Source organism: Schistocerca americana, chromosome X, assembly GCF_021461395.2.
Source record: "Schistocerca americana isolate TAMUIC-IGC-003095 chromosome X, iqSchAmer2.1, whole genome shotgun sequence".
Lineage (NCBI taxonomy): Eukaryota > Metazoa > Arthropoda > Insecta > Orthoptera > Acrididae > Schistocerca > Schistocerca americana.
In genome coordinates, this window is record NC_060130.1 from 522885978 (window position 1) to 522904828 (window position 18851).

An 18851-nucleotide genomic window follows, 5' to 3' on the forward strand; every position below is an offset into this window, starting at 1 on the left:
ACAATGGCAACACATTTAAAGTTCTATGTTGTCGAATGTTATCTTCAATAATATTAAGAGTGATATCCACTGGAACATTAGTGTATAAACTTACGACGTCAAAAGAAACCAAACGAGAGGAGGAAGTGATCTCTACCGCTTTTAGCTTGTTTATTACCTCAGCACTATTTTTAACAGAATAATTGTTTCCAAAAACAAAGGCTTCTTTAATTTTAGTGTGTAAGAATCTTGGTAATTTATGATGTGGACTCTTTATTCCGTTAACGATTGGACGAATTGGGTGTTGACTTTTGTGTACCTTAACTGACTTCTAAGGGTAGGTGCTCTAGGGTTCATATTAATTAAAGTTTTCTTTTGAAACTCTTTCATAAGATGTTTAGTTTTTCCTAAAATATCTCCAATTTGCTTTTGTAATGTAGGGGTTGGATCCTGCTTGATTTCCAATATCCCATTTTCCTCAAAAAAAGATAAAGTTTTAGCAATATATTCACTTTTATAGGCTACAACAAGCGAATTTCCTTTATCAGATTTAGTGATAAGAGCCTCATTATTTTTTAATTTACGGTTAATACTAGTAATAATACTACCCTCTCTTTGTTTTAAGTAATTGTTACTTACCGAATTGACCTCTCTTTCTAAAATTGTTACATTCATGAGCAATCATATTTTGTTGGGATTGTCAAGACCAACATTAAGGTCAACAATAAAATTATCCACCACTTTAGGGTCGTTAAGGCGAGGCATGAAATTGTATTTAAAACCTCTCGCTAGCATGGTGCTTTCTTGAGGAGTAAAGCTTATGGAAAAAAATTTGTCAAAAAAATTTGTGTTCGCAATCAACAGTTCTTTGTGCATGAACATTAGATTTAGGCATAGCATTTTCTAGATTCTGGAGTTTAAAATTGTGCCTACGCTGAATTTCAACCCTAGGATTCTGTAACCACTCATTAACGCCATGCCAGATACTGTCTACGTGAAAGTTAAAATAATCTTTAAAAGTTCTAGTAATCAAGAGATACAAAGAGTAGGCTTCTTCATTTAGTTTATCCTTCTTCTTATAAAGATCACTGATTCTGTCACTCATAATTTGTTTCACCAGTTTTGCTTTAGTAGACGGAACCTTGTTAAACTGTTTCACGTTGATAAAAGCCTTCACGTAATTTGGTGTCAAATGCCGTCTCTCACACTGTTTAGTGAAGTCAATGGCCATACCTGTTTCCAGGATTTTAAATGAAATGTCCATGTATTTCGAAACAGCCTTTGAAACCTGGGCACGCACGTATTTCAAGATTTTAAACATGGCTGAAACAGCAACTGTTGAAATTCTTCACGATAAAGGATGACAGCCAAAACAGTTGCAGGATAAAAATTTATTTAAAATTCTTGACCAAGGTTTCTGTATATATAAATATACCTTCATTAGAAGTAAAAAATCCTGAACAGGAAGACACTTTCATTAGCAAAACCTTAGCATCAAAAATGAGAAACACTAAAGCTTAAGTAACAGTGAACTTACCAAAGTAATACAGGCACGAAATCTTTTAGTTACTTACTAAAATTACAGCATGCAATGGAGATTAATAAAACAATTGTGCCAAAGGCGTCGTCAATAATTAAGACATCATCTCCATTTGTACAACATGACTATAGGCGCAGGGTCAATGCAAACAGTTTAGCACCAATACTTCACCTCTGAATTATCAAGACAAGAGTGTGAAAGCACTAGGGCAGATGGTTTCGCCGAGAGAGGGCACTTGAGGTATGTGCCAGACACTCGCGCACATTAAAATCCATGGATACATACATAAGCGCATCAAAATTATTAAAAGTTGAGCTAATTCAAATCTTCTGTCTTATTAAATAAAACATATCAGACCATTTAAAAACGTTTATGTAAAATAGAAAATATGGAAGCAATTTACCTGTGTCCTAGTGTCACACAGATGAAGTTTGCGCTATGGAACACGTCTAACAAGAGAGGGCACTAGTGTAATGTGCGAAAATCTGCACTAACTTAGAACCACAGAGTTTACTGTAATGTTAGATAGTTTGTGTGGTGTGTAGAATTAGAAATTAACAGACAATTGGTATTCTGTTTTTTGTTATTACACAATGATTTTATTGTAATTTACAGATCATTCTGCATTTACATGTACCCTTTGTGCCTGTGATGTACTGCTTTTGAGAGAAAGGGAATGAGAGTGCTCTCATTAGCAATCAGTTCTGTACTGTGGCATGTTAGTGTATTACTGTGTATCAACCTTAAACTGTGTCTTTATACTGTGACAAGTTTCATCAAAATTGGTCAACTCAGTGTCAGTGACTGAGGCTGCAAATGTGTTTTTACACCCTGCCAGAATATATCATGTACAATGTCTGGTACAAAAAATGTGAGACTGATACTGTGTCACACAAAGCAAGGTCCCTGTGATTACTAGTGTCAGAAAGGCATTGTTATTAGATTAGAATCACCCTGTTTTGATAGAAGTCAAAATAACAGAAGAGCCCCACAAAATGCTTAAGTATGCACTGAAAAGTAAGGTTAGCTTATTTCATCAGAATACTATAAGACTGATTAATAAGGTAGAAGAGCTACTTGTCTGTTTGGAAAATTTAGAGAACTCTGAGAAGACAGACATCCTGTGCCTATCTGACCACTACATAACTACAGGGTTGGATAAGTTACATATAAAAGATTACACACTATCAACTTACTCACGCAGAACTAATATGGGTGAAGGAGAAGTTGTTACATATATTAATAAAGAACACAAGTTCAAAAACATTGAGAAAAATAGAAGTATGTGTTTGTGAATTAATACTGAAAAATATTTCACTTTTAATTGTAACTGCATATAGATCCCTACAGGGAAATTTTGAACTGTTTATGAGGAAACTGGTTTCTTTACTGTGCTGTCTATCAGACAACAGCAAGCGGTTAATAGTCTGTGCTGACTTGAATGTAGATGATTATGACTGGAAAAATGATCAGTAAACCTTATTTGGATCCTACAAAATATTCCCAGTAATTAACTTTCCAACATGGGCACATAAAGACAGTAGGACTCTAATTGATAATGTTTTCCTAGGTGAGGCTCAAAGAAAGAAAGTAACTGTTTACCCAGTAGCAAATGCTGTGTCTGATCATAATGCACAGTTATTTGGGATAAATAACATAGTGCCATACAGTATGGTTACCCATCAATGGAAATTAGTTAGAATACTTGATAACTCTAGGACAAATGCTTTTAAGAATGGTTTACAAGATATATCCTGGGATGAAATTTATATTCTAGGCACTACAGTCTGGAACCGCGCGACCGCTACAGTCGCAGATTCGAATCCTGGATGTGTGTGATGTCCTTAGGTTAGTTAGGTTTAAGTAGTTCTAAGTTATAGGGGACTGATGACCTCAGAAGTTAAGTCCCATAGTGCTCAGAGCCTTTTGAACCATTTTTTGATGAAATTTATAATGCACTGAATGTGAACATGAGATGTAATCTATTCACTAATACATTCATATCATTATCTGAAAATAAATTTCTGCATAAGCTAATCAGAAATCACATTAAACAGCCATGTAAAAAAAAAAATGGATGACTAGAGGGATTAAATTATCTGGGGAAAGGGAGCTGTATCTGTTGGCAAGAACAAGTCGAGATCCTGCAGTAGTTACACAATACAGAATCTACTCAAAAGTATTAAGAAAGTTATTAAAGAATCAAGGAAGATGGGCATAATGTTAGAAATCAGTAATTCTGACAACAGACTGAAGGATGTATGGAATGTAGTGAAATGAGAGACACCGCAAACCAGCCACAGAACAGGACAACATTACTATTGAACTGGGTGCAAGGGCTATATTTATAGCCCTTGCACCCAGTTCAATAGTAATGTTGTCCTGTCACCAGTAGCAAATACATATAATAAACATTTTTTAAATATAGGTGAAAGCAATTTATAGTATGTAGTATAAATGCCATACAGGTCCAAACAGTTCAAAAGAGAAATTGCAGCAGTATGTGGAAAAAGTAACTCTCATAAAATTCAATCATATGAATGTATCACCAACTTTTCCTTCTGAAACAAAGAAATCATTTGGTTTTGATGATGTTTCCAATAGAGTCTAAAGATATGTTCCCATATAATAAGCCTGATCTTATCTGAAACTAACTCAAGCCATTTTTCCAGAGAGACTGAAATATGCTATTGTTAAAGCCCTCTTTAAGAAAGGTGATAAGAAAAATGTCAGAAACTACCAACTGGTTTCACTGCTGACATTATTTTCCACAATCTTTGAGAAGGTGATATATTCTAGAATAATGTCTCGTCTTGATGACAATAATATGCTCAGCAAATCACAGTTTGGGTTTCAGAAGAATAATTGCTCTATTTAGAAAGCCATTTACATGTTCACTCACCAAATTTTACAAACATTACATAGTAAAGTAGCACTGGCTAGTATTTTCTGTGACCTATGAAAGCTATTTGACTGTGTCAATCACAGTATTCTCGTAGATAAATTGAGGTTTTATGGGATTTATGGTGTAGTCAACCAGTGGATAATGCCATATCAAACCAAAAGAGTGCAGAAAGTTATATGTAGTAATTCAACCAATATAATCAGGAAATGTAATTCTGACTGTGCAGAAATCTCATATGGGGTCCCCAAAGGCTTAATTTTAGGTCCACTATTGTTCTCCATATGTGTAAATGATCTCCTGTCTAATACAGAACAAGCAGAATTAGCTTTTTTCAGATGACACTAGTATTGTGATCAATCCAAGAAATAGAATAAATGGTAAACAATGTTCTTAACTAAGTTGTTTTAGGAGTTCAAAAATATGCTTTTCCTATTTAAATTATCATCAATATGGACACCTATGAATTTTGAACTTTTCACCATATTTATTCTTCACTGGTTTTCTGCGAATGATCTCATGCTCAATTTTAAAAAGACACAACAAACTCAGTTCTGTGCATCTAACAGTACTACACCAGTGATAATTGTAACTCATGATGAGAAAACAGTAAATATGGTGAAAATTTCAAAATTCTTAGGTGTCCATATTGATGAGAATTTAAATAGGAAAAGCATATTTTTGAACTCCTAAAACAACTTAGTTAAGCTGCATTTGCACTTGGAATCATTGCAAAGCTTAGGAAGAGATAAATCAGTAAGTTTACATATTTTGAATATTTTCATTCAATAATGTCATACAGAACAATGTTCTGGGATAACTCATCTTTAAGAAATAAAGTCTTCATTGGTCAAAAATGTGCTGTAAGAATAATATGATGATGTGCTCAGCCACAATCATCTTGTAGACACCTGTTTAAGATGTTGGGCATCCTGACTACTGCTTCACAGTATATTTATTCCCTCCTGAAGCTTATTGTAAGTAATCCACTACAGTTCCAAAGGAACAATGATGTACATAATTAATACCAGAAGAAAAAATGACATTCGTTACTCCTATTAAGGTTGTCTTTAGCACAAAAAGGTGTGCACGATGCTGTAACAAAAATTTTTGAGCACTTACCCAGTGATATAAAATGTCGGACAGACAGCAAAGTAAAAATTGAAAACAAACTGAGGAAGTTTCTCCTTGACAATTCCTTCTATCCCATAGAAGAATTTTTATTATTGTTACGTGTAAAAGGTGATGGATAGGAATTAATTACTCCTGTATGTCTATTTATTAAAATTAAAATAAAGTAAAAAAATTATATATTTTCAGCATGTAGCCATATTTAAAAATTAATTTATGGTGTGAATGTAAAATGACATTCCACATCATTATGATGATACAGTCAAATCCACAGTGCGTAAGAGCTCAGAACTTCTGCTGGAGACAGCTGACATGCACTTTGGGATCTTTGCTAGAAGACTAAGATGTTATTTTACCAAATATATGCATTGACAGGTTGTCACATTGCCCAAGAATGCCTGCATCCTTTCCTCCCTCTGCTGAAAACATTTAACGCATTTCATTTAAGATGGCTCTGGATCTCCACCGTTTTTACCTTCCAGCAGAGTGCAGCAACACATCTGTAGTAAAATGGTGTTCCATACCCACTGAGGTGATTAGATTTGATGAAACTTGTTGCATTGTAGGGATTTGGTTGAAGATAGGAAAACAGTTCCTTACTAACACACTGTGACAGATAGTTTCTTAGTAAAGTGGAAAGTATCATTTCTCTGGTACTGAAGTAGTAAGTTTTACTAAATGCACATGGATAAATTTTTTAAGAAGGTTAGAGAAGCATATACAAGAAAGGAAAGTAAAACATAACTTTTTTATGTTTTTACAGATTATTAAGGGTCAAAGGTATAACCAGTGTGTAGACTGGTGGTCGTTTGGAATTCTTTTGTATGAAATGCTAATTGGAGTGTCCCCATTTAGTGGCTGTGATGACAATGAATTATTCTGGTCTATTTGCAATGAGACCCCTCACTATCCACGATTTCTTTCACTGGAAGCCAAAAATATCCTTGTGCTGGTAAGTTAATTGACTGTAACATTTTTATTTCTTTTTCATTGAAGAGCATTTACAGTTTCATAGAATAATAAATAGGCACTAGGGTAAATCAGATAATTTTATTGAGAGATATTCTTTGAGAATAATGGTTTTATGAAGCTCATACAAATTCAATTTTTTGTGGTTAGTTATTCCCTTGTGCGCTAAATACATCATGTACTCTGGAATTTGTATTGCAGATACTATTCTTTATTTTAACCAATATTATTAATAATGTTAAATGTACATCAGTGTAGTGTTGTTTGTCTATGAGATGGTATACTTCAACACAGCAATGAAATATATCAATTACATACCAGTACATACCATCAGATTGGCAAGCATAATCTTTAATGGAGAATTGCTCTTGGTTAATGTTACATGTCTGTTGTATCTTCAAATTTATTATGGACAACTCCTGTTACATCTGTGTACTATATCAAATTAATTATGCTTACCCATTGACTGTGCAGTATGTCTGTTTTAACAACCAGTTCTCTATAATATTATAATTCTTAATTAACAACAGCTTTTGGAGAAAGATATCAGCAAACGTTTGGGAACTCCAGAATGCTCAGCTGGCGATGTATGTGATCAACCATTCTTTAGGAACATTGATTGGGATGCCCTTGAGAGAAGAGAACTAGAACCACCCTTCAGACCAAAAGTGGTAAGTAATTGTGTTAATTGTGTTCATATGTTATTTCAGATTTATATTACAAAGTTTAAAAGTGCTGTATGATATGAATAAATTCCGTTTCATATTGGAGCTGTAGTGGAGCATGGTAACACATAACATGAAACAGTAAACACGCGCATGATCGCACACGCGAACACACACACACACACACACACACACACACACACACACACACCTGTGGCAACAGCAAGTCTTGAGACTGCTGTTACCGTTATGTATTACTGTGATCCACATATCAATCTGCCATTGGTGAGTGGTTGCCTTTCCGTACTTTTTGTATTGTTCTATTAAGGAATTTCTATTATTGTTATAATATTCTGTTTATAAACACCAATTTATAGGATTTTTAAAATCTGTCTCATCTGACCATGAATGGTTCCAAGAGAAAGAATTAGCTATTACCTTACAGGACAATTTAAAAGTTCCATTCTTTTGGTTGGGAAATAATCATATTCCTCTAATGTACTATGTTCAAAGCATTTACCAGTAGTTCAAAATTTCCATGTACTGAGTCACCACATATTATCAGGCACATGCTTACATTTGTTACAATAAGTGAAATGAAGTGCTTTTTATATCCTAATTTTCATCACACCAAAATTTTACATGACGGTGAAAATCTTTGTAAGAATATGTTGAGTTAGAAGTAATAGTTATTTTGTGTGTGTTCCATTTCCATTCAGTAAAAATGGTGGAGGAAAATTTCTGTGGGGGAGAAACAGGAGTTATCAAAGGTTTTATGAATGTGAAGAAAATAAAGGGTATCTCTTCTGAAATTTCTGTGAAGAGGGACCACTTACGGTTATATATTTTAATTAAATACAATGTTTAAATATTAAATTACTCACATTAATCGAAAAATAGTAGATTGTGTAGAAGGAACCAGGGTTTCATTTTTTTATCAAGTTCAAAAATAGGAGTGCCTAGGAGATGATGACTTAGTAAAGTTGTGAAACATGGAATTTTTTTCATGTGAGCTTCTTAATGCCATTATGCATAAAATCTCCACCTCCTTGTGTAGGTCAATGCTAAGTGCATGTGCTCACATGAATGGAGGATGAAACATACATAATTTAAACTGTGCTTCTGATTGATAACAATCAGTGTTGGTTTTGGTGGTTTTCACATTTCTATAAGTTACACAATCCTGCCGCAGAAACGCAGTACATAAATCACTGCAACAAGGAAACACACAGATCAAAGAACATTGTATTAAAAAAGATAAGCAGCTGACTGAAAACAAAAATTTTATTCACTACAAGTTTCGATCATATGGATTACCATCAGGTGTAATAACACATCTAATCATCATACTTAACATGGATAACTCTGTGTGATCAATAGTAAAATATAGTGTGTCGAGTTATAATACAGGTATAAAAGTGATCACTAGCTAGATAAAGGAGGACAAGGGCAGTTCATTAAACTAAGATGAAACTTGGGAACCAGCATGCTGAGAATATGTGATCAATTTCATGTTAGCATATATGTAAAACAAGGAAAACATAATGTAGTTAAACTTGAGCATAATTTTACCAATTACATTAAAATACAGTAATTACATAATAAGTATATTTTTAATCTTAATTATCACTAAATATGTTAAATTGTTCTTCACCAGTCTTAATATTCTGTGATGATTATTCCATAATGTGACACGGCCCTATATCCAGAATACTTAAATCTTAACACCTGAACACTGTATCATTCAGCCCTTTCACATTTTCCGATGTGAAATAAAATTTATTTAACTTTGCAAAGTTCAAAGGCCATTCAGTTATGATTTTCAGCACATTTTGTGAAATTAATACCAACTTAGTCCATACTATAGTGACAACCATATAATTTACACACCAGTCTTCCATTGCCATTATGGCTGTTTCACTATAATAAATCACTCTAGTTGTCCTCTAAAAACCTGGTCGTGACCATAATCTGACCAGAAACAACTATTAAACATTTTTGTGTAATTTGATTTTCTGCGTACAGCTGTGATAGAAATTCTTCTTTTAGGAGAAACTGTTCATTGTTAGCACAAGCTTTAATGTGTTACAAAATTATGTGTGTTTTTAAAAGGTTTAATTTCTGGGCAAAGGAACTATAACTTATTGTAACCAATCATATGTAGGTGTACAACCTGTAGCTTTAATCTGTAATAACTGGACTAAACAATTTATAACTTTAATTCTAATAAACTTTTTATTATATTTGGCCATACATCCACATGCCTTACTTTGAGGGCACTGGAATTCATCCCTCATTGTTGACATAAGAACAAACAAGAATCATGCTCTGCTTTTTCTCTTTAAGCTTGCAGTACAAAATTCAGACACACTATTTCTCTAAGAGATGCAGTCACAATCAGGTCTTAGTCCCTAGAGACAGTGGCTATGTGTGTTTGAGTTGGTCTTGTTTCAATGTATGTGTGTTATATACTTCTGGAGGAGGACTTTGTCCAAAACCTGCCTGTCTGTGACTCGCTGCTCTATGTAGTGAGTAGCAATATGTCCTTTTCATATTGTTTTTATTCCATGATTTGATTTTGTTCTCCTTCTGTAAGTTTAATTGACTAGAGTACAAAGGCAACTCAGATTCTACAAGGTAATACTGACAAGGATCACATCAAGTATGGCCCTAAAAATATAAATAAAAATATCCTAAGCTTCTAAACCAGTTGATAGGTGGAGTCCACTCTATAAGGCTAAATGTCAATTGCCTTTTTTTTCTCAGGTTTTTCTACAAACTTCTTATCTTATTCTGTACGGATTACTTGCACTGTGTTTTCATCTTTGCTTCACAAGTCTCCAGTCCAAAATTTAAACATTGTTTTGCTCACTTTCTTGGCTGAATCATGTTGTCAATTTCAGTTCCCATCACTGTTCTATTCATATAAGAACTGTACTCCAAACTCTGAAACAACATAATCGAGGGTCCCAAAGTGTGTTTTCCCCTGCACCCAAAATTGTCTACCATGCTCCAATGCACCACTCACATGTCTTATGGACACTGTGTCTGTATCCTCCCAGATACCCAAAACTGCCACTGTCCAAATTTGTTTTTGCATTTTGAACACAAAAGTAAAATCAGATATCTACATCAGTTTACTGAACTTAACACTAAAAGTACAAAAAACTTGCCTTGCTTGTCCATATATACATATTCCAACTACTGCTATGAATTCCTCATCTTACACTGTGCAATAACAATGTTGTTGTGGCCTCAGAGTCTTTTGCAGTTGCATGCTTCAGTAAAATCTTTCCAGTTTACAAGCCATGTCATCAGGAGGTAAAAACACTGACTATTGTGTCTGGGATGGCATTCCGCTTATATGGATGCAATGGCAGTGTCTGGAATATTCCAAAGGGGGCCAGAGTGATGCACACACAAAAGGCAAGATGGACAGCTCCTAGCAGCTCCAGCCCACCAAGTGATGTCAGATGGTGCAAGGGGCAGTTGCCACATTTGAAACTAATTCTGCCACATCCCTACAGGCACCAAGCTCCTATCTTTGCTTTTGCTCATTGTCCAAAGCATGCCCCGATGCTCTGCTAACAAGGGGAGGGCACGATACTTTGTACATATTTATTAGGCCATTAAAACAACATAATGTGTAAGTAATAATTTGGCTTACTCTGTCAGTTCAGAGAAAATCGCAAGAGAAGCTTTAAACTTCTATTATGTACCTGATGTATTTGTGCACATACACTACCTGTAAGAAGTTAGTGTGGCCATGTAGTCAGAGTTACTGCTTAGTAAGAGGATTGTGGACAAAGTGACAGTTTGAATCCTGCTATCACTCACTTTTTAATCTATATTTTTTTCATCACTTGTCATATTATTTAATGTATGTGACGTTTGAGAGGTAATATAATAGGAAAAAACACACATATTTTCATGAAGTTTTAGTGCATTTCGTATGTTATTTAACTATTTACTGAGGGACAGGCTTGGAAAACCAAGTCAAACCTTGACAAATAATTATGTGAATGACATTAAGTAATACAGTAAGTCACAACATGCCAGACCACAAGAATAATGTACAATTACTTGTCATGTGTGCTCTTGAGATCACACATTGCAAGATCATATTTGTCATACAGACATGGAAAACAGTTTTAAATGGCATTGAATGAAAGCAGTTTTCCCACATTTACAGGGAATGTTCAGAATTTCTAAGGGAAAACACACCTTGTTGACATTTTTAAAAATTTCTCTTTCTTCCAATAGTTTGGATGCAGACCATATATGACCAGAGATGAAAAGAACTATAGATTAAAAATTAAGTTTCAATGGGAGTCGAACCAGCACCTCATATGCATTTCTTTTATGAAGCTGAAACACTAATCACTTGCTCACCATGAACTCTAACATCCAGCACCTATGCACAGACGCATATGCCACATAATAGACGCGTAAAACTCTTGTGATTTTCTCCAAACTTCCAGAGTAGTGCACCTTACAACTTGCATGTTATTTTGTTTTAATGACCTGCGTAAAGTGTAAAAAGTTTGAAGTAAATCTGTGATCCCAACATCGTGGCCTCCCCTTGTAAGTAAGTCTTCTGAGTCTCTGTTAAATCTTTTGCTGTTCTAATTTCAGCTGCTTCTTTTACAACAGAATTCCAATTCGGTGATGTTGATAAGATGAGAGTTTTGGCTCAAACATCATGATATTGGGATCTGTTATAAAAGAAGCAGCCGGAATTGAATTAAATAGCAACAATTGTAACAGAGGCTAGGGGTACACATAGTAGGGCATGGCAGAAGGCTTTGGACATTGAGAGAAAGCAAAGACAGATGCCTGATGTGTGTAGGGATGTGGGAGCAGCAGTTCCAAGTTTGGCAACATCCTCCAGGTGCCATCTGGCATCACTTGGTCCTGCAACAGAATGGATGTGCTAGGAGCTGCCCAACTTGCCTTCAATGCATCTGTCATTTTGGTCCTCTCTGGAGGTGCCAGGCATTACCCTTGCATCTACATAAGCAGAACACCATAACAGTCATGGCAGTCAGCAATTTTAACTGCTGATGCTTATGGCAGTGACAGCTATCAAAAGTTCGAGTGTTTTTTGAAGTGATGTGGCTTGTGAAACAAGAAAATTTTATTGATTAATGGTGTCCCATTAAATTCTGGGGGAACTCTCAGAGATTAGTAACTTGATGCCATGATCTATCCATCTCAAATGACCTTGATGATGAAGGTACTTTAAACCCTGATCTCCCTTCCTACCACAATCATATAGTAAATTTACCATTTCTACCTCTATACATGATTCAAATGTACTCTCTAAGATATCTGTAAAAACAGCATAAGTTAGGCTCATGTAAAAGTAAAATAGCATCTAGAATGCTAAAGGCATCCAGAAAAGATTAAACTACTTCGTACTGTCTGTGCAGTAGCAGTACGTGCTGCAACCACAGTATGAAATACATCCAACAATTAACCTAGCAGGGGCATATTATTAGTAGTTCAGGCTTCATCATTAATTTACCTACTTTATTTATGTCAGTACTGACTGTATGAATAAAAAAATCTTTACTAAAGTGAGAGTCTCTTTCATGCTATATGTTTCCAAAAACCAAATACAGCCCCTGTCCTGCAGAACACCAGATCACGTATAATCAGCATCAACACAAGCTATTAAGTCAGGTCTAGTTATATCAACACTTCCATATCTGATTGTAATAATACATTGTGGCTCCTGCTTTCTTACTATTACCTGTTTAGTAACTGCAAAGGCATATGGGACAGTAGTAGAAGTCAGGTTTATTTTATGTTATTTCTTTATATACATATCCCATTGATCCATTCATGTTTGTGACATGTTAGGATGCAGAACGAGTCAAACAGTATATAAATGTAGATTACATAGAACATAGTACAGTTATTGTACAGAAGCAGTTGCACGGGATAAGATATTGTCCAAGGATTAACACACACACACACACACACACACACACACACACACACACACACACACACACACAGAGAGGGAGGGAGAGGGAGAGAGAGAGAGAGAGAGAGAGAGAGAGAGAGAGGAGGGAGAGAGAGAGAGGGAGGGAGGAGGAGGAGGAGGAGGAGGAGGAGGAGGAGGGCGAGGGAGGGCTGTATATGCATACAAAGTCTATATTTCTGTCTCAAAAAATTCATCTAATGAATGAAAGGATTTTTCAGGTAAATGTGTCTTCCCTTTAGCTTTACATAAAACACTGTTACTACATAAGCTTTTGATGCAGTGTGGTAGGGAATCATATATTTGAACAATGGAATACTGTACACCTTTCTGTACCATGACCATGTTAGATTTTTGAGATCACAATGGAAGTTAGCCTTCCTTCATGTAATGTGATCATGGAATGTTTCGTTCATTTCAGAGTCAAAAGGATTGTCAACCATGAAACTTATAATCAAATAAGTATATTGGGAAGCCATAGAAAATATCTCGAGTGCCTTAAAGAGATTATGACAGGATGTTCTTCGGAATACCCCACAGATCGTTCAGACAGTCTTTTCCTGCAGAAGGAAAATTTTCTTCTAGATTGCTTAAGAAATTTTTCTATTTGTAACATTGTTTCAGCTACTGTTGTCATCAGATCAGAACTTACAACCTGTCAAACCAAGATGAAGTTCTTATCTTATGATAGCAGAAGTTGAAACAATTTTATAAACAAAGATGTTTATAAAGGGACCTAGCCGATTTTATTCACAACAAATTCACATTGATTGCTGACTCACATAATAAATTTATAATAAAGGTTTTTAACCCAGTAATGTCTTGCTTAATGTCACCAATTTCGCTATTGAACAGAGTTGATAAATATTGTTATATTGCAGCCTTATCTTTTCTTTAATGCTAATCTTAAGATGTGACAAATTCTGGTTCATAGCACTAAAGACAGTCCTAGTTTGTAGTAACACCTGTCAAGTTACATCATTGTCTGAAGTACTAGACTTTTTTGTCCTCAACTTCACTTGCATGTACCCTCATTTCTTATTCTGTTTCAGTTCCAACAGAGTTCTAATTTTTGGCAAAATGTTTGGCTTACTTCTCTTTTGTTACTCTCTGGGAATGTTTTTCACCTTGTCTTCCAACTCAGTTTTCCTCTATGTGTTTTTGTTTTGGTCTTCAGTCCAAAGACTGGTTTAAAGCAACTCTCCACACTCTACTATATCCTGTGCAAGCCTCTTCACCCATGGATAACTACTAGAACCTTCACTATGTGATCAACAGTATCTGGACACCTGGCTGAAAATGACTTAAAAGTTCCTGGTGCCCTCCATCGGTAATTCTGGAATTCAATACAATGTTGGCCCACCCTTAGTCTTGATGACAGCTGCCACTCTAGCAGGCATGCGTTAAATCAGGTGCTGGAAGGTTTTTTGGGGAATGGCAGCCCATTCTTCATGGACTGCTGTCCTGAAGAGAGGTATCAATGTCAGTCGGTGTGGCCTGGCACGATGTCAGCATTCCAAAACAGCCCAAAGGTGTTCTATAGGATTCTGATAAGGACTCTGTGCAGGCCAGTCCATTACAGGGATGTTATTGTCATGTAACCACTCCACCACAGGCTGTGCATTATGAACAGGTGCTCTATCATGTTGAAAGATGCAATCATAATCCCCGAATTGCTCTTCAACAGTGGAAAGCAAGAAGATGCTCAAAACATAAATGTAGGCCATTGCTGTGATAGTGCCTTGCAAACCACAAGGGGTGCAAACGCCCTCCATGAAAAACATGACCACGCCGCAGCACCACCACCTCTGAATTTTATTGTTGGCACTACACACACTGGCAGATGACGTTCACCAGGCATTTGCCATGCCCACACCCTGCCATCGGATCAACACATTGTGTACTGTGTTCGGCACTCCACATGTTTTTCCACTGTTCAATCATCCAATGTTTAAGCTCCTTACACTAAGCAAGGCATTGTTTGGCATTTACCGGCATGATGTGTGGCTTATGAGCAGCCACTCGACCAGGAAACTGAAGTTTTCTCACCTCCCACGTAACTGTCATAGTACTTGCAGTGGATCCTGATTTAATTTGGAATTCCTGTGTGATGGTCTGGATAGATGTCTGCCTATTACACGTTATGACCCTCTTCAACTGTCAGCGGTCTCTGTCAGTCAGCAGACAAGGTTGGCCTGTACGCTTTTGTGCTGTACATGCCCCTTCCCATTTTCACTTCACTATCACATCAGAAACAATGCACCTAAGGATGTTTAGGAGTGTGGAAATTTTGCTTACGGATGCATGACATAAGTGACACCCAATTACCTGGTCATGTTCAAAGTCCAAGAGTTCTGCAGAATGCCCCATTCTGCTCTCTCACAATGTCTAATGACTAATGAGGTCGCTGATATGGACTACCTAGCAGAAGGTGGCAGCACAATGCACCTAATATGAAAAACGTTTTTTATTTTGGGGGGGGGGGGGGGGGGGGGTGTCCGGATATTTCTGATCACATAGTGTACCTCCATTTGACCCTGCATACTATATTCTTCCCTTGGTCTCCCTCTACAATTCCCTCCCCCTTACACACACACACACACACACACACACACACACACGCACGCACGCACGCACTCTCTCTCTCTCTCTCTCTCTCTCTCTCTCTCTCTCTCTTTCTCCCTCCTCCCCACCCCCTCCCCCTGTTTCTCCTCAGTTACCAAACTGATTATTACTTCATGCTTCAGTAATTTCCTGTCAATTGATCCCTACTTTTAGTCAAGTTGTGCAACAAATTTCTTTTTACCTCTTACCTCTAGCCAGCACTCTAACTTAACAGGTTTTGCTTATCCCATAGCCCTTTTTGGCAGACTTTTGTTACCTATTCCTTTCCAAATTGAATTTTTTGGTAGCTTTCATATTAAACACCGTCAGATATCATTGCTTGCAGCATATTCCTTCTGTAAGCGTAACACGTCATTTTGATTGGCTGATTTCAAGTTCATAATTGATACTGGTCATCTGTATAGGTTGCACTTGAATGAAAATTAAGAGTTACTTACTAAACACCACTACTTGTATACATACCAAAAGTAATATTTAATTTTACTTTATTTCTAGGTCACAAGCACCAAATTGTACAGTTTAACTTTAGGTCATTCGCTTCAGTACCTAATTTTTGAACCATAATAATTCATTTTGAATTATGTGAGATGAAGTTTTACAGGACTGAGTGTTATGAATGTCCTTCATGATTGTGTCTATGGAACATGAAAATAAATGAAGGAATACAGTTTATTGTGGACGATGTTCTCAGTATTACTAAAGATAGTGTTGTGTATACCATTACAATATGGCATACTTATGGAAAAATCATTGTTTCATATCATGCTGAATCTTTTATTTACAGTTCAGTATTTTTGTCTAAGTAATTTCTTTTCCAAAGTACTTGAACATTGTCTTTAATTATTTATTATGTTTGTTGCAGCAACATCCTCTTGATGTACAATATTTTGACACAACTTTCACAACGGAACGAGCACAGTTGACTCCAATTGACAGAGGGATTTTGGAGACAATGGATCAGGCTCAGTTCCATGGATTTTCATACACAAACCCATATGCAACTGATGTGTAATAGGTGCTACACAACTTGTACATGTATTGTTGGCTAACAACATTTGCGCTGATCAGAGTCTCTTACCTAATGTCTACTATGGCAATTATTTGCATCATGAAGCAATAGAGTAATTGTGTAAATATGGTCATCTTGATGTCATGAAAGAATAATACTCACGCGTTACTCTGTGGTGTATTTTTTCTGACATTTTTAGTCAGAATTTGCAGGGAGTTTTTTTCCTAGTTGTCATAATTTGTTGAATTTTTCAAAACTTTTCTAGTGAAATTTGAGACTGATTTCAGCCAGAGCTTGCTTAAAATATGTGTGAAACTTAAGTATTAATGAAAGCTTTTAAATCTTACTAAATGTGTGTGCAAGAAAACTGCAGCCTTGATTCAAAAGCTGAAAGTTATGTTTTATATATGTATAACAACTGTTTTGTTCTGTGCCATACCATTCTGTGTTCTTGTGAGATATTTTTGTTATGTGCTGTTCACCTAAGATGGTAAATTAAGTTTCAGTTTAGTCCATTGTTTTTATATATACACAAATTTTATTTTATCATTCAAAATTGTAAGACTTTACATAAACATTTATATCATCTATGTTCTCATTATGGCAATTTTCATTGATTCAATAAAATTTTCATTAATACATGTATATACTTGTTTAAATGACATATTATGCTGACATTGAAATGTTTCCGTCAAATTCCATGGAAATTCTTTTCACAAACAGTTTTCACATCTGAATAGAAATGAAGTCACAACATGCAACTGTCATTTTAGTTGAGCTTTTTTTTTTTTACAATGTACATAAATGTTATAACTTTTTATATTAATTTTCATATCTGACTATGACAATTCCACCCATTTCTCAATTGCTCTGACACTCCTCAGAGGAAATGTTTTCATCATCTTTGTGTGTCTTCATATTACTACTATTATTTTAATCTAGAATTCCAGAAGACATTATGCTAATACCATGTAACACTGCCTAAAATCTTGAAAATGACCTTAGTTCATGAGGAAGAGGGTTCAGAAGTTTCTTCAGGTACACCATATCAAGCTGAAGCTACTCATTGGTGATTATATCCCATAGAGCTACCAAAATAGCCCAAATCTTCGTGCAAAAAAATGCCCTCAAAACATTACAGCACCACCTCTGGCCTGAACTATACCATCCACACACTGCAGGTTAAATGCTTCGATGGGCTTGTAAGTGCATTCAGTGCCCTGGATCATTTGAAAATAGGCAAAATCGCGACTTGTCAGACACACTACATGCATCCAGCTAGCTATTGCCCAGTTCCTGTGCATTTGGCCCATTGTGGTCATGCAGATTTACATGCTGCTGTGATAAATAGCCTTTTGTAAGGTATCCAACTCCAAATATCCACTGCATTCAGCTCCCGTTGTAAATATTTTCTCAAAAACTGATTGAAATGGCCCTTTTTTTACTGACAGCAGCAATTCCTATTGAATATGAAGTCTATTGCCACTGACAAGTCAGGACACTCGTTCTCCTGTCCCTGTTTGTTAGTTGTTTTTTACATCCACTGTGACCTTGTGTAGTGGAAGAGTTGGGTTACTGTGCTTGCAAAATGAACTGGGAAATTAGGAAACAAGCAATCAAGATCATATCTCTAATTTGACATTAATATATGATGAGGTATGCAAAGGTTTTGGCAGAATTTGCTTGCCCTGCTGCTTCATTCTTTTCACCAGTAACCCCCCACCCCCCCTTTTTTTTGTAAATGGTAGCTGATTGTGATTTCAGTGCTCCCAGAGCCATTTGAAATGGCCACACATCAGCCACATGGACAGTGGTCATAGTAGTCATATGCTAAAGTTTCACACTGATGCTGTAATTAACTTCTGTGTCTTGCCCTTCAGCACAAATGGATTTATCAGCATCACCCATCGCAGACATGAAATTTTAGTAGTGCAGATCTATCCTACAATGATCCTTCTTGTCCTTGTAAAGCCTTACATTTTGCTTTCTTGATCCAAACTGTTGTTAGTAATGTTGTAAAGTTAGGAACAGATGAAATGCCT

General features: G+C 36.0%; 1 protein-coding gene across 1 annotated transcript in view; it reads left to right on the forward strand.

Annotated features, from left to right (window-relative positions):
* LOC124556114 (titin-like) overlaps positions 1 to 17406 on the forward strand; it is a 161115-nt gene extending 143709 nt beyond the window's left edge. Inside the window, exons 7-9 of the mRNA XM_047130135.1 lie at positions 6316 to 6504; positions 7052 to 7192; positions 16663 to 17406. Coding sequence (XP_046986091.1) covers positions 6316 to 6504; positions 7052 to 7192; positions 16663 to 16812 — 480 coding nt within the window. The 3' untranslated portion in view covers positions 16813 to 17406. The remainder of the gene's footprint in view (positions 1 to 6315; positions 6505 to 7051; positions 7193 to 16662) is intronic.
* Positions 17407 to 18851: the final 1445 nt, after the last annotated feature.